A 25,760-nucleotide genomic window follows, 5' to 3' on the forward strand; every position below is an offset into this window, starting at 1 on the left:
AAGATAGAGGAAACCACACAGTAGGCAGAAGTAGGGTTATCTGTCCTCCATTACAGTCTTATGATAATCCCATGAGTAAGAGATTGGTTTAAACCCTGAAACATGAGTGTTGGAAAGAAGTGAAAACCTCCTTTTTGTTAATATATTAACTAATATAACTCTTTGCATGGTGTCAAGTATCAGGGGGCAGCCGTGTTAGTCTGTATCCATATAAACAACAAGGAATCTGCACCTTAAAGACTAACAGATTTATTTGGACATAAGATTTCATGGGTAAAAAAAACACCTCTTCAGATTGCCACCGGTCTCCTTGTTGTTAATATAACTCTAGATATTGTCCAATCCCTCTTTGAATCTTCCTAAATTCTTGGCCTCAGCAACTTTCTGTGGCAATGAATTACCCAGTCTAATTCTGTCTTGTGTGGAAGAGTATTTCTCTTTTTTTTCCTTTGAATCTATCTTTCAGTTTCATTGAACGTGACCCCTTCCTCTTGTATTATCAGAGAGAGAGAATGGAAGTTCTGATCTAGCTTCTCTACACCATTATTTTATATACTTCTACCATGTCGCCTCTCACTGGTCTCCTTTCTAAGGTAAATAACCCAGTTTTTTCCATTTCTCTTTGTGTGAGAAATGTTCCATATCATTAATCACTTTGATTACCTCTTGGAATCCCCTCAGATTCTGCAATATCATTTTTAAGATGGGGTGACTAGTACGCCACACCCTGTTCCCGGTCACACCACGCTACTGATTCAGAGCATAGAATTAGAATTTTTTTGGTGGTATTCTCCATCCTCATGAAAGATCTGATCAGGTCTTCCACAGCGGTGTTCTCACTATGTATTGATGAGAGGCTATGTTAAGACTAACAGGTTTTGTTAGTATATTGTAATAAGAATAGGTATATACTGTAGGTTATGGAGCCTAACAGACTTTAGTTGGATGTTGGTTAGTATTCTCCCAAAGCATTGACTGAATGAACTGTAAGCAATATATGTCTCCACAGTTAGCTGAACTGGAAGGTTCATCTTGGGTTGTCAGTTGCTGTTATGACATCTCTGTGATAAATGCCACAAGTGGTGATGTCAGTACCCTTGCAACATTGTAGGCAATGTCACATTATAGGGTCTCCAGGTCTGGATTCTCCCAACACTTGGGTTGATGTGTACAGTATAAAATGACTCCATAGAAGGCTATAGTGGTGTGCAGTTTCTTGGCTACACGCTGAAACAATCATAATGTACAATGCCTCTTTGGAATCAGCAAGAATTTGTGTATTGAATAGTAACAGCTCCATAACAAATGTGTATTAAAATGTGTTCTGGTAGATCAGCTACCGTACATGTGCAGCAGTTTGATTTCTGTCATAAATAACTCAACAGTTTTAACAAATATTAAATGCTAAAAGAGAGCGCTTACTATTATGGGCTAACAGCTTGCATATTAAATTTTATATAAACATGAATCTGTCTTTTAGCTGTGGGAATGCAAAAAGCTAATACAGCCAGATGAAAATGTCTCTTTCTTTCCTCCCCCCTCCCCCCCTACCTCTAACTTAAAACTGCTGGTTTAATTTCAACCAAATTTTCTTAGTATTTTAAAACAAATTCTTGGGGTAATGAAATTGAAATTTTCTAGCTTGAACTAAAGAAATCAGTGACTGAATTTCCTCAGCCTATGAAAACTGGCATTTAGGAATGGCTGTCGTTCCTGAAATACCACAACATCTAAGAGACTCTTGAGTCTTAGCATGACAGCCAATATACCTCTGAATAGTATTAAAAACAAAATGTCTCTGTTTCATTCTGCAGCTCCAGTTAATAAAAAGGTTTATGAAACCTCTGCTGTGGATTTATGCCACAGAGTGTCAGAATTATTTCCATGACACACTTCAAAAGACTTTATTAGGTTTATTTGTTTAAAATGATGAAATGCTAGAATCCAAGAGTAGGAAGCTAATATCAGAGTCTAACTTAGAAACAGAGAATGAAAACTGCTTCACAAAGAGCTCACAATGAAGAACTTTTGCTAGTAACAACGCCTTCAATCTAAATATTACATCATTTGAATGTGAAGCACCGTTACTGTGCGCCCTGTGTGCCCTTGAATCAAATGCAAAAGTCAGGTCACATTCTAAGGCATTCAGATGAGCACTAGCAAGAAACAAACTACCATTGATTTTAGTGGAAGTTGAGGTACCTCAGCATCTCACAGGATCTGTCCCTAAAAGAGCAACCAGCCCCCCACTCCTGGAGTGCAGCCATGGCAATTTGTGTTTCCCGTATGATAAGGAATAGAGGCCTAAGATATCCCCTAACCTTAGTCTCCCAAATGGCAGCCCATCAAGCTGCCATGAAACTAAAGGGGGCCAGACCTCAAAAAGGAAGTTAATTGTGAATTTGTTTAAATTCCTCCCTTTTCCTGATGTCTCATACTCACTTTCTAAAAGGGACCCTACCTTCTAGGGTTTGATGGGATGGTCTTACCCCATAATTCTAGGATGCCATTAAATCTCAGTTGTTTGGGCCCCATCATTGGCTCTGTGGTGATTTACTGAACTGCTTCTTGAGCAGGAGAAGTGGTGCTTTGCTGCCTTTGAAACTGTAACCACGTGTCACTGCATCCATATACAGTACCAGGATTTGAATAAGAGCCAGATTGCTGACCAGGTCATGCACCAGTGAGGATCCAAGCCTCTTGCAGTGCACAGGATCAACATATCTCATCCAGGACGTTCCTGAATTCATACTAAGTATTGCCTACCTCCAGCATTCAAAATCATGTGTCAGGCTCCAAAAGTCACGAGATTCACTTAAAAATAGTGAGATTTTTAAAAAATAAACTTTGAGTTCTCTTTATTTGCCTTCTTGTTTTTGAGCACATAGGGTTAATATTTTCAAGCTTTTCTCTGCAACCATAAGTGCTAGAAACTTTTTTGATATTTTTTTTCCATGTAGTAAGAGCTAAGATTTTCATGTAATCCATAACTCCAGAAGCTGGGGCTTTAAGCAAAACACCAAACATTGCAAGACTCGCAATAGAATTGAGAGTTGGCAATAATGCATATCCAAGCGCAATACAGGAGGAAAGTTCAAACTACCATTGCTTCATCAAGGACACTAATTCTAAATGTCTTTAACTCATAGTTGACGCCCATGACAGTTATTAAAGACCATGGGCCAGATTTGTTGCTGTGTCCAGCTTATGCAGGGTACAGTGTGGGGTATCCATCTGGAGGCTCGGTACAGCTCCCTGATCCTCTGCCTGCCTCCTCCCCCAGCTGCAGGTTAGAGCAGTGAGCACATTGCAGTCTGGCTACTCCTACTTCCCCATCCCTCTCTGACCCGGATATGCTTCCTGTGCTCAGGGCTGCAGTGGAGTCAGTATAGGTGCTGGCTGTACTCCAGGGGGGAATTGCCTATCCCTTGGTAGGAAGTTAGTGAGTCTCTGGTTCCTTTGTGCTGCCTGCGCAGTGCAGAGGGAGTGAGTGGCAGTGAGAATGTGTCCCCGTATCTGCAGCATACTGCAGCATAACATCCATTTTCTACAGCGTACTGCATTGCTCTTAGGTTCTGTCCACACAATTTTTAACCCACCATGGTTAGCTCCGAGCATGGTATGTGCCCACATTCCATGTGGTTGGAATTCTGTTAGTAACCCTGTCAATTTATGGTGTTTCACCCCAGTCAGAAGCCTAGACTGGCATGAGTTTGCTTCCTTTAACCATTTCAGCACAGTTATTTTTATAGTGTGAATCGACAGGAGCTTCTAAATATGTTTATGTAACTGGTTCTGGCCAGTTATCCTCCCTTTTAGTAATCTGATAACATCCCAGAGTGCATTTCTGTATTTTCTGTTGGCATTGCTCTGCGTGCATGTCCTTCAGGAACTCAAATAAATAGGAGCATAAGTCCCCAAGTCACTTAGGACCAGACTTTTAAAAGCATTTACATGCCTAAAGATGCAGATAGGCATCTAGGCTTTTTGGAAGTGGCTTGATTTCAGTGGGATTTAGAGAGAGAGAGACATTTCTGAAAATCCCAGTAAGCATCTGTCTGCAACTTTGGACACTTAAATACATTTGAAAATCTGGCCCTTTTGAAAAATTTACCCAGGATCTCAAACCTGTTTTAAAAAAATAAAAGATTAAAAACTGTAGTATGGACAGTATCTACGTACATATTTTTTAAATGGTATGTGATTGTAGGAAGGAGACTCGCTAGCAGAGAAACAGTTGTCTTTAAGGTCTCTGTGCTGACTTAAGAACAAACATATCCAATAGATTCTTTTGCAGTGTAGTGAACTTTTGATGGTTAGTCCTCCTGTAATCTCATTGTAAATGGCATAGAGCTGCTCTAGCTGAAATAACAGGCATTAACCAGATACCTCTGTAAATATTGGGGAAACTATTGACCATTAGAACTGAATGAACCTCCCACAATGAAACCCCAAACCAGGAAAAAAATTAGTATTTAGTTACTGAAAAACCCAGTGCTTGTGCCAGGTTCACTGAAACGTTTGCGGGAGTTAATTAACCTGTGCTGTGCGTTACCAAAACTTGCAGTTTTCTCGGAATGAATGAAATTTGGGGAATTGGAACCCATGAAAACCAATTGTGATGAAAGTTTGTACCGACTCCTGCAAATTGGAACTGAGGTGTTATATAACTCAGTGGAGCTAGTGGGTGGGTGAAATTGACACACAAAGATGCCCTCTGAATCAATTAGTATCAGCAGGTGGAGATCATAATGTATCTGATTCAAAGTAGGGTAGGCAATAAGTACTGTCTGCCTTGTGAAGCTCCCACTGCTAAGCATCCATTATCTAGTAGATCCAATATCTATAGTACTTTAGCATTGAAGTTCAACATAATAGCAACATACTGAAACAGAATAATGTGATGAAAACACTTTTTAGCTACTCCTGTTATTTTTTCCAAGCTACCTATCTAATTTTATCCTTAAATGTCAAAGCGCAGTAGTGCTCCTAAGTATGTAGCTGGAAATTAAGTGTGTGTTTTGCCAGGGCACTTAGGCGTAAATTTTCCTAGCAGGGCATGGAGAGTTCCTCACACAAATCCTGTTAACAAATAATAGGATCTGTGTGGAAAACTCCCTCTGCATCACTTTGAAAATTTACCCCCTGCAGTACAAGTTAGATGATTTTAGCCTTCAGAAATTATGTATTTCAGATCCAGTCTGTTTCCTTAGCATTATTGATGCTAAAGACATAAATGTGTCTATGAATAAATCTTGATCAGATCTCAGATGGCTTTCTGTCAGTGATTTAAAAACTTGGGAGAACATCAAATATGAACTTATTACAGTGCATCCTGGTATTTTATTGTCTAAACGGCAAATATTTTAAAATTGTGTAGGTGTAAAAATTGGCCTATTTTATATATACAAGTATTATGATTTCACAGAGAAATAAATGTAATCATGCAAGCAAATGGACGTGCATAACATTTGATGGACTAATAGTAAAAATATTCTAGACTCTACAAAGTCAATCTATTATTTTGAATGATCCATTTGCAGCAATTGGCACAAATAAATCTGAATGCCCCAGTGTTGAGGTGTACCTATCCCTAATTTATATTCTATGCTGCTATATTTATATTGGACATATTAGTCTTTTTATAATTTAGTTTATTTTTAATATTAATATTTTTTATGTCACCCAGTTTAGTTTGTATAAGTACCCCAAGAGTTCAGGCACTTTTCTGAACTCCTTGGGTCTGCAAAATTGGGCTTAATACCAGGCAAGAACCAGTTTTCATGCGACATATCTAGTTCTCCCTAGTCTATCTAGACTAGAAGTACCCAGGCAGCAGCATTTGTTTTTGCAATATTTTGGCACTTATGCTTCCCTTCTTAACTGATACCCAGAATTGCCGAGGCAAATAAAATCCAAGAACAAATACATCAATAATAAAATCTAAATGTTAACTATTATTTTTTTAAACCACAGCAATTTGGTTTGAATTCAGGTTGAGTTTTGAGAGAAGGGGTAGGGCATGTTTCTGGATTCTTATTTTATCTGAACTGATTCACTCATCCCTACAATAGCTGTAACCTCGCTTTAATCATTTAGCATTTCTGATGGAGGCAACTTGGATTAACACAAAGTGGGATTTAATACCAGATTTGTGTAGCATTGAAACAATAGTGTGTTTAGAATGTGGAACATCCCTGCTTAATGAAAGAGAGTTGAGAGGTGTGGGTCTCCAGTTCTTCTATGCTAGGAGAAACTGTATAATAAATTCTGGTACATATTTTTGATGTTCTTTTTACAGTTCTGTAAAAACTTTTGCCAAAGCAAAGTACAGCCCTGCTCCTTCTACTGAAGTCATTGCCAAAACTTCCTTGCTTTAATGGAGGCAGGACTGGATCTGAGATGTACATGATCTGATTTTTAAAAGCACTCTCTCCTCATAGAGAATGAATGCCCAGGTGCACAAAGATTAGCTTTCAGGTATCCTACATTAATTATCAGTGGAAACGTACCTGTGTCACCCAGTCTATTACTGGTGGAAACATCTTGTTTATAAAACAGAATCTGTATTTGCTGGAAACACACAGTAAGGATAGAATTTTTCCACTGGTTTTTATGGATGGAGTTCAGGGGACCAGGGTCAGGACTTACAGATTCTATTAATGGCTGTGCCATTTACTTGCTGCATGTTATTGGACACCTTTGTGTCTCTGTTTACCCATATCTGAAATGGGAAGGAAATTATGCTTAGCTACCTCACAGGAGGGTTGAATCTTAATGAAAAATTATAAAACTTTGAGAAAGTTGGGAAATGGGAAAGATTTATATAAAACTATTATTGTTATTACATACATAAAAACTATGGTTAAAAACATTTAGGCTGCAAAATCAATCACTCAAAAGTTAGGAGATGCCAGATTTAAGGCTGCCTGTGCAAACTTAATTTGGCCCCCTTGTGTGAATACATTATGATAGTCCTTACATGATGAAGTATATTTTCCCACAGGACCCCTGCCTCATTCAGTGCACAGGATGGTTGGTGCTCACTTAATGAGCAGTTGTTCAGTACTTTGCTTTCTCCTCATTGTTCAGTGTGTGGCCCTAGGTCTTATTTACTGCACATTATTCAAACCTCGCTCTGAAGACAGAATTGTTAATTTCCTCATGGGCTTTTCTGTGGTGTTTGTCACTATGGTATCTGAGTGCTTTATAAATATTAATTAATTTATTTTCTCATCACCCCAGTGAGATGAAAATGTGGTATTCTCCTCATTTTACAGATGGAGAACTGAGGCACAGAGATTAAGGTCAGATGTATCCCAATTTGGATGCCCAATTTGAGACACCTAGGACCTGATTTTTCAGTGTTCTTAGTGATATACAGCACCTCATATGTTTAAAGAACAGAGCGCTCAGCATTTCTGCAGATGAGACTCAGGGTCTGAAGTCAGGAATCCAGAAAATGAGTAACATGCAATTAGTGATCACATGTGAAAAGTGTGGTTTAAGTGACTTGCCCAGTATCACAGGGGAGCCCTGTGGCAGAGACGGGTAGAATCCAGATATTCATGACCTTATTTAACTACCTTAGCCATGAGACCATTCTTTCTCTACCAGCAATACCTCTGCTTCATTCACTGCACAACTTTCAATTTCTGGAAGAAGTGTAGCAGGGGTCCAACAGACAACAGCCTCCTTTACTGTCCCTTATTCATCCCCAGAGCAGGACCATCCTCTGCCACTGAATGAGTAGTTGTAGGTTGCCATCCTATATGTGGATGGACATAAGAAGGGGATGGGACAGTTTACCAGGGGTTCACAGATATTTCCTAACAGCAGAGGAATGATGGTACTCAGGAATCTTGGGGAGCGTGCTCTAGTCTTTCTGCCCATTGCCCACAGGCTTGACCCCTTCCAACATGTCCCAGCTCTGCTCCATCTCTGCCCCATCTCTTCCAACCTCTTCCCCATCCTTGACTCCTTGTCCCAGTCCGTTTCTTCACTAGCCAGTCCTGGTTTCCACTCCTCAAGCTTCTCATTCCAAGCCCAGCCTTGCCAGTCCCAATCCCCCCTCCAGCTCCTTGTTTGATTTGTTCCCCCCTGCTCCCCTGGTCAACATTTCCCATCCCCACTGACTCCCAGTCTTACTTCCAGGGCTTCTCATCCAATCTGTGTCTCCTCCCCACTCCTGGCTCCTTGTCCCAATCCCTTTGCCCAACCAGTATGTTTTCCCCTTGCACCTCGACTCCTCATCAGATCTGTTTCCCCTCCCCACACAGCATTGGTTTCCAGTACCAGTCTCCCCCAGCTCCTCATACAGTCGACCCAGTGATGCCCAGTCCCCCACACCATTGTCCTCTCCAGCTTCCAGCCCAGCAAGTCCTAGTCTTACCCCAGCTCCCAGTACCAGTCTCCTTTATAGCCAGTCCCAATCCCGCTGCAGAACAGCTAGTCCCAGTTTCCCTCTCCCCCCTGTCAGCCTCCAGCTCAAACATGCCTCCCAGGCTCCTGCTCTAATGTACTCCCTCTGCCTCTCCACCCCCCCCCCCCAGTCAGGCTCTTGGCCACTCTGCATTCAAACCAAGTGTTTTCCTCCTCAACACAGCCCTGGCCCAGCAGGGGGGGAGCAGTTTCATTGAGAGCACAGGAGAGAAGTTTTCCTGCTCCCAGTTCAGGTGCCCAAACCCAAACTCAGCACAGCCTGCAAAAGCCCAGTTCCATAGTTGCAGTGAAAGTCCTGCTCAGCCTCGGGCTGGAATATGCCCAATGTGGATGGAATCTTTAGGGAATTTAACTGCTAAAATCTAAGACGTCTTTACTGAGCATGTGGAAACTGATGTTTTCCCCCAGAGGTTTGTAACTTGACCAAATGTGAGCAGATTTTCATGGGGAAGGCAAAAGGCACCTCTTTGACACAAAGCACCCTCTCTGCACCTCCCCCCTATTCTAGAGCTTCTCAAAGAAAAGGCAACCAGAACTTTTTAACATAAATAAAAAAACTAACTGTGTTCTCAGACACAACTGGAGTGTTTTGACTGAAGTCTTCTAAAGAACATTCCTCCTGCAGCAGACACCCAGTATAGAAAATTGAATGGTTGGGGAAAGCTATCAGCAACTGAAAACTGTTTCTTATAATAGGAGGTGTTGGGCAACCTTAATAATAGGCCATGCCACTTGTCTTGCCGACAATTACTAAAGTGAAGGAATGGCAGAATATGTATAGATTCACTGAACCATTTTGTTTTAGCCAGACTTTAGTAGAAAAGCAATTAAAAAATTGCTTACAAGGTTAACTATTCCCTTTTACAACAGTAATAAGTATAATGAAATATGGACTGAGAGCAATAAAATTTGTACCTATTTGCTTCTATTGAATCCATATTTCCCTTTTGGAAATATTTTTCTGTCAGTCAGTGGCTATTTAGAGCTCCAATAAAGAAATATTTATAAATTGTTGTTGTTGTCTTGTGTCCTCATGTCTTTTCCCTTCAGTAGCTTTTGTTAGAGACAATGCAGGGGCATTCACTGATAACAATAAGACTGTTATGTTTTATTGTGTTCCTTCAAAGCCGTGATCAGCCTATTTTAGCTATTCATTACATAAGTAGTGAGGAGTCAGCTGAGTTCTGTTTATATACCACTTCCATGTATTAATAAAAGCTACAGAAGAAATTCCATTGTAGCCAGCAGGAGGGAGAATCAGTTAGGCAGGATCTGGGTCCAAAATGTGAAGAAATACAATAAGGTGACAATATCGCTGCACTATCTGTTATTTTGGACTCTGTGCCTATATTAGGAGTTTTGGTAATGTTTGTTGCAGACTGCTAATTCAAATTGCATTGGTGATTGTGCCCTTGCTTTGGTACTGAGCAAGGAAACTGTTACAGGGACATGGATTGCATAAAATGGTTGATTGTCTCATTTGCTTCCTTAACTTTCTGCATCCACATGACATCTTTGTTTTTGACTGACCTATTTTAGTCAGCCTACAAAAGCCCACTATACAACCAGGGCTGTCCCAGTGCATCCTGGGATTGTCCAGTTACCTATTCCATAGTGTGCAGCACTTTTGCTGGGAGTGGGGGCTTTTCAGCAAAATGGTGTCCCATGGAGTGAAGCTGTGGGAGCTTAGGGGCATTCTTGGAATTTTGCATATCTCCGAGTTCCCCAGACTCAGTCAATATTGCTATACTGCAGAGAAACAGTGCTTGCTCTTTACACTGGCAGCTAATTTCATGACAGAATGGATGGCTTGGCAGAGTCACATGGCTGTTAAAGGTCAGAAATGAGGTAGGTGAAACTCATGAGGAGGCTGAAGATCTCAAGATTGCAATCATGTGGGACAAGCTTGAGGCTGCATTTTTGTCACAGCTGTCACGGAAGCGAGGGATTCCATGGTCATCTTTCTTTTCAAACAAAAACATCCTTGACTTTTCACATTTTGAGAACTTTGAGAGCTGCCAACTCAAAGCCTGAGCTTTGTGGGAGTCTGAGAGAGAGAGGGAGCAAGAGAGAGACAGAAAGCAGGGACTCTAATAGTTAAAGCTAGTAGTATGTCATAAGATGGGGCATCAAGCATTCTGTGATTTATGCGGGAGGGAAGTCTTGGAGTTACTGTGACACTAAGTACCCCTGAATAATCTTGTAATAATCTTAGTACAAGATATGCTTTGTGTGGTATCATCTGAAGACTAATAACTCACTGATCATTAATATTCTTGCAGGATGTATGTATGTATGCAATGGGTATTAAGAGTTATGAATGTATGCTGAAATGATAACTAAAGTGTGTGTGAACCAGGTATGTCAGGGGTGTTGTTAAACAGATCTGTCGTTTTATCTCAATTTGTGTATAAGTAGTAAAAAGGTTCCTTGAGACAGCATGGGCAGGAGATGGCAGGAAGCAGGGTATTTGGATTTCAGCAAACACAAGTGGGGGAAGAAAGAGCATGGAGCCTCCTTCACCAACAGACTCTGTCACCTCCTCTATTACTTGAATAAACAATACTTTGAAGGGTAACTCTCAGAACAATCCATGTCAAAGGTTCACTGGAGTGTAGAAGAAGAGGTAGAGAAGTTCTCTCTCTCTCAGCTAAGATGAGAAAGGCACCAGCACCTTTGGAACTCTGGGAGAGATCCTGACCAAGCAAAAGTCAGTCACCATCTTCCTGGAAGACTGTGGGTGAGAAAGTCCATCTTGAACAAAACCTTGAATTGAAACTTGCTAGATTAAGTTTCAAACTTCTAGGTGTCTTTTCACTTTTATTTGCTTTATCTCTTATACTTGGATTCACTTAAAATCCTATCTTCTTTTGTTAATAAACTTGTTTTACTCTTAATTCTAAACTAATTCAGTGCTATTTAACTGGAGTTATCAAACAGTTCAGTTTAAAGTAGCAAATTGTTGAATATTGACTCCTTACAGTGGCAATGGATCTTAGTATATGAACCCTCAACAAGAGGACTGGACACACATTTTGGAAAAATTTGGGACTGGGGGTGTGTTGGGGTCACCCTTCAAGTAGTAACTAAGGCTGGTGGAAGCCAGTGTGTGAATGGAGTGTTGCTGACTGGCTGCTGGGAATCAGAGCTGCTGGACCAGGGCTCTAACTATACACAGCTACACAAGGTGTGACCTGCATGTGAGTGGCCCAGGTTGGGAGCTATAACAGCAAAGCATTGTGAGGCACCCAAGTTTACAAGGCAGGAGCTGACAACCCCTCCTCACTGGTCTGGATTGCTCCCCGGAACGTGACCGTTGCATAGCTGCTTTCAGAAGTGTCTCCATAGCATTGCTCTACTGCTGTCTTTGTAGAGGACAAGACAGGTAAGAAAGGATGAAGAAGAGGCAGCAGTTGCTGTCTCCTGAGCAACAGGACTACAGTTGTAACTCATTCTGAATTATTAGACAAATGTTATTATATGGACTTAAACAGTGTTTGTTTTAGAATGACAATGTTTTGATTGAATAATGAAATAATAATGAATAATGAAACACGTGACATTTGACGTTGTTTTTTAAAACTATATATCAATGCCTTTTGGCCTTCTTTCCCATGACGGCACTGTAACTTTTGGTATCGCTTACCATGGCACTTTATTAGTTGTAAGTGCATTTCATGGGTTGCGGTCTAGGATGTTGCCCCAAGACAAGTATTTAGTCACGTGGCCTGACAAACACTGTCCTTTTCCACTGTATGGCCATTAAACATTCTCAAATGTATTGCCCATTCTGGAACAAGTCCCAGTCTGTGGAGATGGGAACCTGGTGTCTGTGTCTGTGAGTAGCTGAAGATAATCTACCTTTGTGTAAAGCTTTGCTTATAAAATGAGAAATTCAGACCCTGTGGTCTAGGAAATAACTATTGTTTTGTGCAGGCTGGCTACATGTATAGAATATTGCATGCCACTACTTGCTTGGTTCTAACAAGTCCATTGTGTCTGAGATGTATATAGCAATGAAGTCCTACAGAGTCCTGTGATTACTGTTAGAAATATTGCTGAGATAACAGAAATATTGAGTGGGGCTTCCCAGCCGTTCTGGAGGTATTGGTGAGATTCACCTGCCTCCTTTCTGCCTACCAGAGTAATCACAGGAGTATGTCAACTGGAAAGTCTACTGACCCATTGCTTTGCAGGTCCTGGAGACCATTTCCTGTTTCATAGGTTTTCAAAAACTGGTTTGCACAAGAAGGCATGGAGAAGAATTTGTAAATTTTAATAGTGTGCAGTGAGAATAGACTCTCTGTTTGTATGGCAATTCTTGGAGACCCTGCCTGGCTTCCTTGGTTAACTAAACCGAACCTGGATTACATCAGCACCTGTCATGATAACTACCACCTCATTAAGAGATTAGTTTTGTCTGAAAGTGTTTTTTGGGAGGGTGAAGGCAAGATGAAAATGCCTGCTGAAATGCAGTGAGAAAGGCAATGCCTGCATCCCCATTTTTAATTCCTCATGTCATGTTTTGCAGAACATGTGTGATACAAAATGGGAGGTTTTCTGCATGGAAAGGAATAGAGCAATAAATATTATTGCTTTATATTTAGAAGTGGAGGGACAAGGAGGTACAGGAATAATTTTGTGACAGCTTAAATATATCGTTCTTTGTCATACCTCTCTTTTTGTAATACTTCAGTTACGATGCAGCTTACTCTAATTGGTTAATACAAATGTACCGTGTTAGCCAACTGCTTTTAACAATTCTGACGACATGTTATCTACCCTTGTACACAGGATTGATGGCTCTGGCTCTTTTCTCTTTTTGTCATCCTTTATTACGAGCGGCACGGTAATCTTTCCACCTGAGTTTAAGATCTTCCTCCTCCATGAGGACTTAGCCATCATGATCTTTTATTATGTTTGATTGAGGGAAAAACCTTGTGGTAAAAAATCTGACCATGGTGAACATAGCTCTTGTATTATTACTCTCTTTATAATTCTCAAGTTCCATACATTTTGCTCTTGTATATTCACTCGTCTCATCTAGTCTGCCTTTGAATTAGTCTGTTCAGTTCCTTATGTTCTTTCCTACATTCCCGTCTCCAAGCCATCTTCTTTCACTCTTTATCATTTAATTGCCAGCTCAAACACCTTCTCAGTTAATCTTGGATCATATGAAACAAAGGATAGAAGCAGAACTACCACCACAACATGCTAGTTTCAGAGGCCAAGGCACATGTGACCAAATCATGAATATCTGTTACATCACTGAAGAATGTAGGGAGTACATTCACCCATTGATCTTGTGCTTCACTGACTTTTCAAAAGCTGCTGATATCATCCAGCTCAGCCATCATCTTTGGAAGATATTGGCAGATGTGGAGATTCCAAAGGTTCTCACTGAACTCATCACAAGTATCTACAAACAGGCAGTTGCATGAACAGGAGTCTGTGACAGTGAGTGCTTTTCCATTGTTCAGCATGTGAGACAGATTTATTTTGTCTCCATGCCTTTTTAACCTATATGCAGGATTTATTATGAGGCAAGCCTGTGAGGTTTTGACAAATTGGAAGGACCTGGGATCTCCATTGGTGGACACCTCTGAACTATCCTCAGATATGCTGATGACCTGATGCTCTTTTCTACAACCACCAAAGCAATGCAACAAATGTTGGAGTTTGTAAAAACAGTTAGTGGGGAATATGGACTATTCCTGAATGCGATGAAAAGAAAATGTCTGTGCATTGACATGACTACCGAAACATGATGAAAGCAGGTATCCCAATTAAGGGACAAGCTGTGGAGGAAGTAGATTAATTTAATTATCTGAGGTCATACATATCCAGCCAAGGAGGCTGTTCCAGAAATCAGAGGAAGATGAGGGATGGCTCACTCAGATATGCCCTCTCTTAAGAAACTGTGGAAAAACCATGGCATCTCAAAATGTCTGACTGTGTGACTGGTGAAAAGCCTATTTTTTTTTATGGGATGTGAATCCTGGGAAGGTAATGCTGCTGACACGAAAACAATTGAAGCATTTGACATGTGGTGCTGGCGAAGAACCATGCGTATCTCCTGGATTGAAAAAAGACAAATGCCTATGTTGGAAATATTATGGGAAAGAAGCAAGACCCTGATGTCAGAAGTCAACAGATGTATACTTGGTTGCATTAGCCGTAGAGATGGAAATAGCTTTGAGAATGTTATTATGGAAGGAATGGTGAAGGGTCATTTATAGTAGGGTACAACCAGTGCGGAGATGGATGGATGGTGTGTGGAAGATTAGTGATGGATCATGAAGGCTTCAGAAAATTCTGTTATATCATCACCAATATTTAGACATGAATAAATTGTTTTACTTATTTTAATGTTTCCCAAACAATGTGTCCCAATCAGGCACCAGATCACAATGACACTCGTTCAAATTTAGCCCAGTCATCCCTCTGTCATGATGGAGGGGTGGCCGGACCAGAGTGGCACTGTGCCTCCATGTGCCAGGCAGTGCCCAGAGCGGGGAGTCGGAGCCGCTACTGCGAGGTGTGTGTGTGGGATGGGCTCATTCTCTTACTCTCTTCCCCCAACCCACTCCAGTGCCTCCCCTCTGCATCGGACCGGGATTAGGGTTGTGGTGCTGGGGTGGAGGGTGCATATATGTAATGGTGGGTTGCAAAACAATATCAAATGTAGTTGGTGGGTTGCCTTATTAAAAAGTTTGGTAACTGCTGCTCCAGGTCAGGGGTGGGCAAACTTTTTGGCCCGAGGGCCACATCTGGGTGCGAAACTGTGTGGAGGGCTGGGTAGGAAAGGCTGTGCCCCCAAACAGCCTGGCCCCAGCCCCCTATCCATCCCTCCCACTTCCCGCCCCCAACTGCCCCCCTCAAAACCCCTGACCCATCCAACACCCCCTGCTTCTTGTCCCCTGACCGCCTCCTCCTGGGACCCCCGCCCCTATCTAACCCCCCCACTCCCTGTCCCCTGACTGCCCCAATGCCTATCCACACCCTCGTCCCCAGACTGGCCCCCCGGGACCCCACCTCCTATCCAATCCCCTCTGTTCCCTGTTCCCTCCCCCCCCGAACCTCTGCCCTATCCAACTGCTCCCTGACTGCCCGCAGGGACCTCCTGCCCTATATTCAACCCCTGTCCCCGACCTCCTTACCATGCCGCTCAGAGCAGTATGTCTGGAGCTGCGCCACCTGGCCGGAGCAAGACACACTGCCCTGCATGAGCACGCAACCCCGCTGCCCAAAGCGCCGCCCATGTGGCGGCGTGCCTGTGGGGGAAAGGGGAACAGCGGGAGAGGGGCCGGGGGCTAGCCTCCCCAGCCAGGAGCTTAGGGGCCAGGTAGGACGGTCCTGCAGGCCGGATGTGGCCCACAGGCTGTAGTTTGCCCACCTCTGCTCTAGGTAATAGTCTATGAGTTCATACAGCTGGGATATACAGTGTCAGTCAGTCTGAGTAATATAAGATGACTCAAGCACGGAGGGGTAGGAGACAGCACAGTCAAGGATAGGTAGGACAAAGGGAAAGGAAGAACACGTATCTGTCTTTATGGATCCAATTGAAAAATATAGGCCTTAAAGACCACAATTAAAATATTTTTTAAAACACTTGATTTATTTTGAGTTTTAAAAATAAATATATTGAAAAGCAACTTAGAAAATTTGCCATGAGATTTGTTAGGTAAAACCATACTTCTCTCAGCTACCATCCCCATTTATATATTTGCTGTTTATCTAAAACTGAGTTAGCAGAATATTACTGTGGCAAACGGCTTGTTTTCCAGAAAGCAGAAATTGGCAGCTCCTGTAATGTCTCATTGCTATTTTTCATCCTTCTCCTAAAGGGCAACACTTTAAGGAAAATACTTCTAAATCGTTACTTTAAAGGAGACTATGGAAGTGGTATGAATGGGCCTCTGTCCGGCAGCTACAGCAAAACTGCACAAGTGGGAGGTAAATCAACAACGATCATTTAAGAAAAATAAAATGTCACCCTATTTTCTACTCAGGTGCATGGTAAATGCTAAGGGGATTTAGTCAGTAAATAGTTCAAACAACTGTTGACCTGTTGGGAGAGGAGCAGCGCCAAACTGTGTTAAATTGCATGCACCTGTGTCAAACAGTTGGCTTGTGTTTGGCAATCCCAAAGAATAAAAAATAAATATACAGCTCAATCCAAATTCAGACTGGCTGTGTGTAAGCATGTGCCAGAAAATCTGCAGCCAGTAGGCAGAGCAAAGCACAGAAGTTCTCCACACGTGTCCTGGTGCCCCTCAAAACTCATGGAAAGGATTCTTAGCTTCACAGACCCTTCACTACCAAAGCAATTGAGGGGTCTTCAAGGAGTATGATTTGAAGGTCTGTATGTTGACAGTAGTAATTTAAGTAGGGCATGGGGAGAGGACTGTGCATAGAGCCAGATTGTGATGCACCTTAATACTACTTTTGCAGCATATACTGTATGTATGCCTGCTTTTGTGGGCCACATTTCCAGATGCTGATCCAGATGTTCCTACATAAATTTCCAGATGTTGGCCCTATGGAAATATTTACAGTCGCTACTCTGTGGACCAAATTCTGCTCTCAGTCAGACCCTTGTAACCTGCTGAAGTCAATTGGTTGCATGTGTACAAGAGTAGAATCTGGCACTGTACACTTACACTGTGCATCTGTATGTTTGTACAGTTCATTTGTTAGTGAATATGGTGGTGATTGAGTGTGTATTCTGTTTAGCTATAACAGACGTAAGTTCTGAAGTTTATATAATCCAGTGGAGAACATAAAATGTAGCTAGTATTGATGAGACATCATACGGATAGCTACAGTCATACTAATGCTATTATGTCACTTAGATAGTAATATGGGTGGTTGCGGAGGGGCAGAGTTTTTTGTTTTCTGCTTGCTTTTTAAATTATAAACGCAGGTACTATCAGGACTGGAAGACTTGTGGATGACTGGAGTACTACAGAAATGGTGACATAATGAACTAAGCAATGGAGAGGGAAAGGGATTTTCAGACAGACTGCTTGAAACCTTTCCATAGATTCATAGAATATCAGAGTTGGAAGGGACCTCAGGAGGTCATCTAGTCCAACCCCCTGCTCAAAGCAGGACCAATCCCCAATTTTGCCCCAGAACTCTAAATGGTCCCCTCAAGAATTGAACTCACAACCCTGGGTTTAGCAGGCCAATGCTCAAACCACTGAGCTTGATTTTATTAAGGCCTGTTTAATTTAAGTGATTCATTAACACTTTGAACAAAGGTAGTCTTTTGTTCAAGATCAAATACTGTTAATGTCAGCCCTCACAATAAAGATCCTTAAGACCTCCCAAAGGTTCTCCAGCAGAATCAGGGAAGACAGAATTTGACGTTCCTGAGGGCTTATCTATGCTTAAAACACTGTAGTGAGCTGTGTGTTGTAGCACTTCAGTAGACACTACCTACATTGACAGGAGGGGCTTCTGCTGTCAGTGTAGGTACTCCCCCTCCATGACCGTCGGTAGCTGGGTTGACAAGAGAATAGAAGTAGTGCTGTCTATACCAAGGGTTAGGTCAGTTTAACTGCATCACTCAGGGGTGTGGATTTTTCACACCCCCGAGCGATGTATTTATACTGACCTAATTTCATAGCGTAGACCAGGCCTCATATTTTTAATGCCTTGTTTACACACACAAAAGCTGTAACATTTTACTGTAGCAGTATAGTTCAAATGGTACAATTGCCCTAGTGTAGATTCAGTTATATCCATACAGGTGTTTATACCAGTATAATAATAATAATTAATAATACGTAGCGCTTATGTAGCTTCCCCGTAAGGGAAGGTGAATAAGCTGTACTTGTGTAAGACACCTTTATGCCAGTATAACTGCATCCAAACTGGGGGGGCGGGGTTGTATTTTTAAAACTATTTCTACCCCTAACCAAAACAGTATTATCACTACAAAATCTGGGTGTAGACTGTACCTTAGGTTAAAAAAAACAAACCCATCAAGATAACCTTTCAGCCCATGTTGATAATTTATTAAGAAGCAAAAGAGGACATGGGTCCCCTGTCTTCAGAAGCCCTTGCAGCTCTGCTTACCTTTCAAATATGCAATAATTCAAATAAAAATGCATTTCTGTGAACAAATCACTGAGGCTCCATCATCTTTGTTGTTGGAATTAGTCTGTGTTACTACGGTTTTGATCATATGTTATTTCATGTTTTTTTATTCTTGGGTCCCAGCCCTAAAGTTATTATTTATGCGAAATTATCATTTAAATCAATGGGAGATTTCCCTGAGGAAAAAAATATCAGGATTGGATTTGTTATATCGCTACTGTAAGCTGAACACTTTAGAAATTAATATCCAGTTATGAGGCAGTTTATTTTAACATGTATACACAAATAGCAGTATAAATGTACAGGATCTATATTTGTCATATTTGCAGGTGGCTTTTCAGGACAAGATTCAGATAAGTCTGGGATATTGATGTCTGATATTCAGTGCCTTCTGGATAAAGAAGGTGCATCGGAACTAGTCATAGATGTTATAGTAAGCACCAAAAATGACAGAATTTTCTCAGAAGCCATCTTACTTGGTATTGCATTGCTTGAAGGTGGAAATACACAAACACAGGTATTTACTTATCATTCATTGCTTTTGAAATGCACGTAGTGTGGAGACAAATGAAAAGAATTTTTTCAGTGACTTCTGTGAAAAGTTTCTCTCATGAACCAATGTATCATTATAATACAAATGCAAATGTGCTTTTGCTAATAATGCAATATCTTATGCTGTAGACTCGTCAATAGTGGAAAACACTTTTTAACTATCTTTATGTATGGAGTGCAGTACAGTACTTTTTTAACTTGTCCTTTGCCTTATGGCCATATGAATATTATCTCCAGTTGCTTTATGTTTGTGTTTCTGAATTTAAGAATTTTGAAGAGTGCTTTTAAATAAACCATACCATCAAGTCAAAAATAGCAACAAAATTAAGTTACTTTCTGAAAAAGTTTGATACTTCTCAAAAGCCTCAAAAACCGAATTAATGTAAAAGTGACCAATATTCCATTTTGTAAGTAATGCATAAGTAATATTTTTAGCTTAAGGATTCTAATTTTTGTCCTGCAAGAATGATGCGTCTTAGGGAGATCATTAATTCCATTCCCTTTGAAAAAGAGTGTCCCTCTGAAAAAGTCTGTAGATTAAGTTTTCTTTGTCAGATGCTATTTCTCAAACTTAAAAGAACGTGTATAGTTTAAGCTATAGTACTATATATACATAATTATTATTGTTATTAAACGGGAATAATAAATCACTAGAACTGTTAGAAAAATGGAAATTTCACAAAATAATTTCACTCTTTCATTCTCTTTTCAAAATTTAATATTTTGAAATGTGAAAAATTGCAGCTTACTCAACAGGCAGTCAAAATAGCATTGAAATTTTCCTCAGTTTTTCCAAAATTTCAAAATGTCATTGAAGTTTCAAAATTTGAAACATTTTGACCTGCTCTGTATATTAATTTATAAAAGAATTAGGTTGTCGATACCCAATATTTGTTTTTTGTTAGTGTACATAATTTAATGATAATCTAGAAATTACTAGTTTTGTGGAAACAATGTGTTTCTCCTTGTTTAAAATACTGACATCTAAAGGATACCTTTCCTTGCAGTATTCTACTTACCAGCAATTGAACGAGCAAAAAAAGTCAGAAAAATTCTTTAAAGTTCTGCATGACCGCATGAAAACTGCTCAGCAGGAAATACGATCAACAGTGACAGTGAACACTATTGATTTGGGTAGCAAGAAGAAGGATGATGATAGTGACATAACCATATCTGCTCCAAGAAAGAGAGGTAAAGGGGATTTTCTCTAAAATAGAGGCAAAAGAAATGCTTTGTATACGAACCGCATGTATAGCATCACTGATACCATAGCTGCTTTTCAGAGCAACAACAGCAGACTCTGAAATAAAAGTAGCTGTTTGAAAATTGTCTCTAAATTATGGGCTAGATCCTCAGTTGGCTATATCAGAATAGCTCTATTGACATCAGTGGTGCTACGCCGATGTACACAGGCGAAGGATTTGGCCCTGTATTTTTATACAAACAGAAATAAAGCTGAAACTAATAGGGCTGTTTGTGAAAGACTTATTCCAGCATAAGAACTGAATTCCCAGTCGGTGGTTCATCCATTGTTCTCATCGTTTATTGTATGTGGCAGAAAGACAGTGTTTTTTTGTTTCAATTTTCTGTTTCAGCGTTCGTGGTTTATTTGGAAAACATTATTCTTTTGTGAACATGGCTCTGATATTTTTTTATGTGTTGCCTAGAGGTCTTTAGGGGTTGAGTGTAAAAAAAAACAAACAAACAAAAACCCCAAACACTGTTGTTGTTCATTATTTATTAATGAATCGAGCCGGGGAAAATGGGAATTATCGTCTTCATTTACAGTAAGGGATTCAACACTGCACCTGAAACAGGGCATGAAGGGGCAGTTAACAGAAGCGTCTTCTGCAACATCCAAAGCTTACTCTGTGTATAGAAGAGAAATGGACCCAGAAATAGATCTTATGGGCTCAGCAACAGATACTACAAACACAGAAGAAAAGTCCACGGAGGAAGCAACAATGAGCCCTGCTATCACAATCATGCAGCCAATACTGAGATTTCTTCAGTTGCTATGTGAGAACCACAACCGAGAGCTCCAGGTATGGTTCTGTAGAATAGGTGGAAAGATTGTGCATTTGACTTAATTTTTTGTATTTCCTGAATTCTGAGTACTTAAATTTACAGGTTTTTTTGTTTTGTTTTGTTTTGTGCGGTGAAATTTTCACCTGTTCACAAGGTGTCAAGGCTAATTCCCCACTTTGGCACTTAGAGTGCAGAAGGTGGGGGCCTTCAAGGATTCTTAAAAAATTAATATTGGCCACTCCAGACTTGTATTAAACTCCCAAGGTTACAGCTTTCTCTGACCTTGGATGGGTAGATGCTGCCACCACCCAAGTGCAAAAACCCCTTTGAGAACCCAGGAAGGCACACTTGGGAATTCCTTCCTATGGGGTACACTCAAGCCCCTTCTTTCTCTCTCTCTCTCTCACGCACACATACACACACCACACACCCTCTGGGGAAGAACTGAGAAAGAAAACAAAGGAAATCAGCTGTTTCCACCAGCTAATTAAACAACATATGCACAGACCTCTTAGGACACAAATCCAATCCTGTTCTTAAAAAAGGTAAATTTTATTAAAACCAAAAAGAAAGAAAATACATCTGGAAACTTAGGCTATTGCTAGATTTTAAAAAAACCCACTTACAAAAACTAAGCATCAAGAATAACCTTCTTGAGGTCCTGCTTAAAGGTTACAAGCAAAACAAAAGCATTTGGGATTAGCACAGAGGAGTCCACAAGCCATAAAGAAATAAACCTAATTGCATCTTCTGGGGGTTTCAAGTGAGTAGTTTCTAGTTATGATTTGATGATTTTTCATGCCTGGTTCAAGCTCTTACAACATAACTGCAGTCCTGTCTTTCTGCTTCTCCCCAAGAACCACAACAGACAGACAAAGGGGAAGTTTTTTCCCAAAAGTTCTAGCCTTCCCATTGGCTCTTTTGGTCAGATGCCCACTCTCTTCCTTTTACCTATGCAGGGAGACTTTTTAACCCTCTACAGGTAAAGCAAGTAGAGAACAGCTACTAAGAGGGATTTTATAGCTAGCTGGCTGGCTGGGTCCATAAAAGGGAGCTTCCCCCACACCCTCCGCCTTCATTTATCACGCCCGGTAAGTGGAGAATTGCCATTAAAATGTAAAGCTATTCCGGTGTGGTGCCTAATCTCTTATTTTCTTTTCAGACCTTCTTAAGAAATCAGAACAACAAAACAAATTACAACCTAGTGTGTGAGACTCTCCAGTTCTTGGACTGCATTTGTGGAAGCACGACAGGCGGTCTGGGCCTGTTGGGGCTATACATCAACGAGAAGAATGTAGTTCTGGTAAACCAAACCCTTGAGAGCTTGACCGAATACTGCCAAGGCCCATGTCATGAAAATCAGGTAGCTGGAATAATCGTTTTTGGCAAGGAAGAATTTACCTGTGTGTCCATGGGCATTACATAACCTTTTCATATTCTTAATAATTCAGGACCCGATTCAAATTATATGGCTGGCTGTACCATACTTGAAGCCTTCATAAGGTTTAAGATGCCTTTGAAAATGCACTTTTATAAGAGCTTGGACTCGTTTTGTCTAATCAGGTCTTCTCTGTAGTACAATCTCTCAGATATAGGTGGGGTGAAATCCTGGCCAAATTGAAATCAATGGGAGTTTTGCTATTGGCCATAATAGGGCCAGGATTTAAACCAAACCTCCCCCACACAGTTTGAGAGTCCTTTCAGGTTTTGAACTGTAATTGTGGCAGCACATGGCAAAGTCATTAGTAACCAAATAAGCAATAAAACCTAAATCTCACTCATTTCTTAGCTTTTATCTGTGGTGGTCTTTCTGCAGGTTTCTAGAATATGATGACTGTAATTCATATAGTTCCCAAGTGTTTAATGCAGTATTCTGCTGTACTTTTAAGACCAGCATCTTCAAGACTGGGTAGTGGTGATGCAATTCTTCAGTCAGATGTCAGGGATTTTCCTAAAAAATACACTCAGAAAGAGGCAGGTGTGAGGTGTAAGCTGCCATGCTTTTCTGTCCTCAGCAGTTACTTTAAGGTGTGTTCAGTGTTTGCTGGCACAGATTTAGGGACCTAAGCTTGTTTGACTTTAAACACATGAATGGTCCCATTGAGGACTTATAGTTAAATGTGTGCTTAAGTGCATTGCTGGATGGAGTCTATAAAGTCATATACCTGAGTATTTTACATCACTGTACTTGGCCTGGGTAAACGAAAGAAAAGATGTAACAGCATATGTAATTTCACAACTTTTGTTATGGATTAGGAATGGAGAAATTTGCAGTGGACAGAATTACAAAATAAAAGCATGTTTCTTAATACTAAAATAGTTAGCTGTTGGATCATACAGTTAAATATTAATGTTACTTCCTAGCATATATCTTGCTTAACTACAAAGTGTGTTTGTCTGCAATACTGACAATCAAGCAGCCTTAATTCATACTTCAAAAAAGCTAAAGTGCACTGAAAGATAATCATATTTGCTTAAAAACTCATGGGTCAAACTATTTGAAAATACAGAGATAATTAGAGTGCTGTAAAAGGAAAGAAAAATGTGTTTTCAAGTTAACTTTCTATCTAGCTTCACAGAGAACACTGGTAATGAAAAAATATGATTGATTGTTTAGACTTCATTACCTAGACCGCTGTGAAGTAACTAAGGAATGAAGTTATGCTCTTTTACATCAACTGAAGACGTGATCTTGTGTATTTCAGAGGCAGATACTCAGTTCTGTCATTTCTATCTCATTTTCTCTGCTTTTTATTTTTAAGCTTTTTCTTCTCTAATGTTATATAATGTTTTTAAAAGAAAAAAAATCCACAAGCTTTTTTAGCCTGGTGTTTGTTATAGCTGAAAAGGGCCAGAACTCTAGTTGTGAAAATATTCAGAATTACCGTTCGCCACAGTTGCAAATTTCAGATGCTGTATTTTTTAAAAAAACAAAAACAAGCACCCTCCCGTGTGTGTGTGTGTGTGTGTGTATATAAAATATATAAAACCTGCATTTGTGCACACAAATCATATAGTCATGTAGGCTATGTCTACGCTACTGGTGGTAGCATGTAGTATTATGTGTAGCTACCCGCTACAGAGAAAAATAGGCTGTGTCCATACCTCAGTGTGTACGTGTAGCTACACAGGTCAGACAGAGGCTCTGGCAGAGGGGCGGCAAGGGGGAAAGGCTTCAGTAGCTCCCCCACCATTCAGAGTCTTTCCCCGATGCTGGAACGTTTCGCTGTGGAGGGGGAAGGGCTCTAGCAGCAGGGAGCTGGCGGACCTTTCCCCAAGGCCAGAGTTTTTTCCTGAGGCAAGGAAGGGTTCTGGAAGCGGGGAAGCAGCAGGGAAAGGTCCATCAGCCTTTCCCCACAGAGCGGAAGTACTCCAGCAGCAGGGAGCTGGTAGAGCCTTTCCCCCTTGCTTTCCTCCTGCCAGAGACTTTTCCAACTGGGGGACGTTGTTCGCCGCAGAGGAGAGAGGCTCCAATAGTGGGGAATCAGTGAGACACCACAGTGCTAAAAATAGCAGCGGGAGGTAGCAGGGACTTGTAGCAGGGATGGGTGGTGACATGTTGGCTCTACACAACAGAAAGCTCCTGCTCCACGGGGGTGATCCTCCCTCCTATGGCCAGCTACCGTTGCTTTAGGGCCACTTTGCACTGGCCATTGGGTATAATGCTGCCACAGAGCAGCCTAGGATCTGGGTCCTTGTTTTGAAAATATGCTCATATGTGTGCATCTCTCTCTTTTCTTTTCATTTTAAAAAGACCTGCATTGCTACCCATGAGTCTAATGGAATTGATATTATAATTGCACTGATCCTGAATGACATAAACCCTCTTGGCAAATATTGCATGGACCTGGTGCTTCAGCTAAAGGTATGGAAAATATTTTTATTTATCTATTCAGATTCAAGTAATGATGATGATGATGAAAATGCCTATGCAAGAGTGCTAGGCATCCTGACGCTTACTTAGTGTCATGACGGCATAATATACCTGGTGGCCTTAGTAAGCAAATTAACTCGATTTGGCTCAGCTCAACCAGTGAATCAGACACAGAGACATTCCTTTCTACCCACCATCATATCCAGGAACTTGCCTTCAACTTCCTCTAAAAACCTTATCAAATAGATACTGTATATCTGGTATGAAGAGTCTGTGTTCTGGATATAAAATCTGGTGGTGTGCTTCTCAAGTAATGTGACACTTCAGGTATTGCTACATATGAACAGAACTGGTCTAAATTTTTTCATCAAACATTACAAAATGCCAGGTATAAGGTTGCCCGTGCAACCTTAATTGGGTCCCCTTGGACATCTGCATTATGATACCATCTTTTAATTGTATGATTACATACTATTTTTTTCATAGGACCCTTCATTGCACAGGATGGATGATGCTTACTTAATGAGCAGCTATTCAGCCTTCTAATTTCTCCTCATTATTCAATGCCCCACTCATTTGGGGTGCCCAATTTAAGACACCTGAGACCTGATTTTTTCCGTGTTCATAGCATTGTAAAGCACTTTATATGTTCTGTAAATCAGTGCTCAGGGGCTCAAGTTGGCCACCCAGAAAATGGGCGCACAGTGACTACCTGTGAAAAATTTGTTTATAAGTGACTTGTCCAACATCCTGCAGG

General features: G+C 40.8%; 1 protein-coding gene across 2 annotated transcripts in view; it reads left to right on the forward strand.

Moving 5' to 3' along the window:
• Window positions 1–25,760, forward strand: part of ITPR2 (inositol 1,4,5-trisphosphate receptor type 2) — a 340,705-nt gene that overhangs the window by 234,174 nt on the left and 80,771 nt on the right. For both annotated transcript variants that reach the window (XM_077826251.1, XM_077826259.1), the window contains exons 38-43: window positions 16,290–16,398; window positions 18,879–19,066; window positions 20,109–20,292; window positions 20,890–21,146; window positions 22,292–22,492; window positions 24,884–24,994. In XM_077826251.1, coding sequence (XP_077682377.1) covers window positions 16,290–16,398; window positions 18,879–19,066; window positions 20,109–20,292; window positions 20,890–21,146; window positions 22,292–22,492; window positions 24,884–24,994 — 1,050 coding nt within the window. The remainder of the gene's footprint in view (window positions 1–16,289; window positions 16,399–18,878; window positions 19,067–20,108; window positions 20,293–20,889; window positions 21,147–22,291; window positions 22,493–24,883; window positions 24,995–25,760) is intronic.

The sequence above is a fragment of the Eretmochelys imbricata genome, chromosome 1, assembly GCF_965152235.1.
Source record: "Eretmochelys imbricata isolate rEreImb1 chromosome 1, rEreImb1.hap1, whole genome shotgun sequence".
Classification (NCBI taxonomy): domain Eukaryota; kingdom Metazoa; phylum Chordata; order Testudines; family Cheloniidae; genus Eretmochelys; species Eretmochelys imbricata.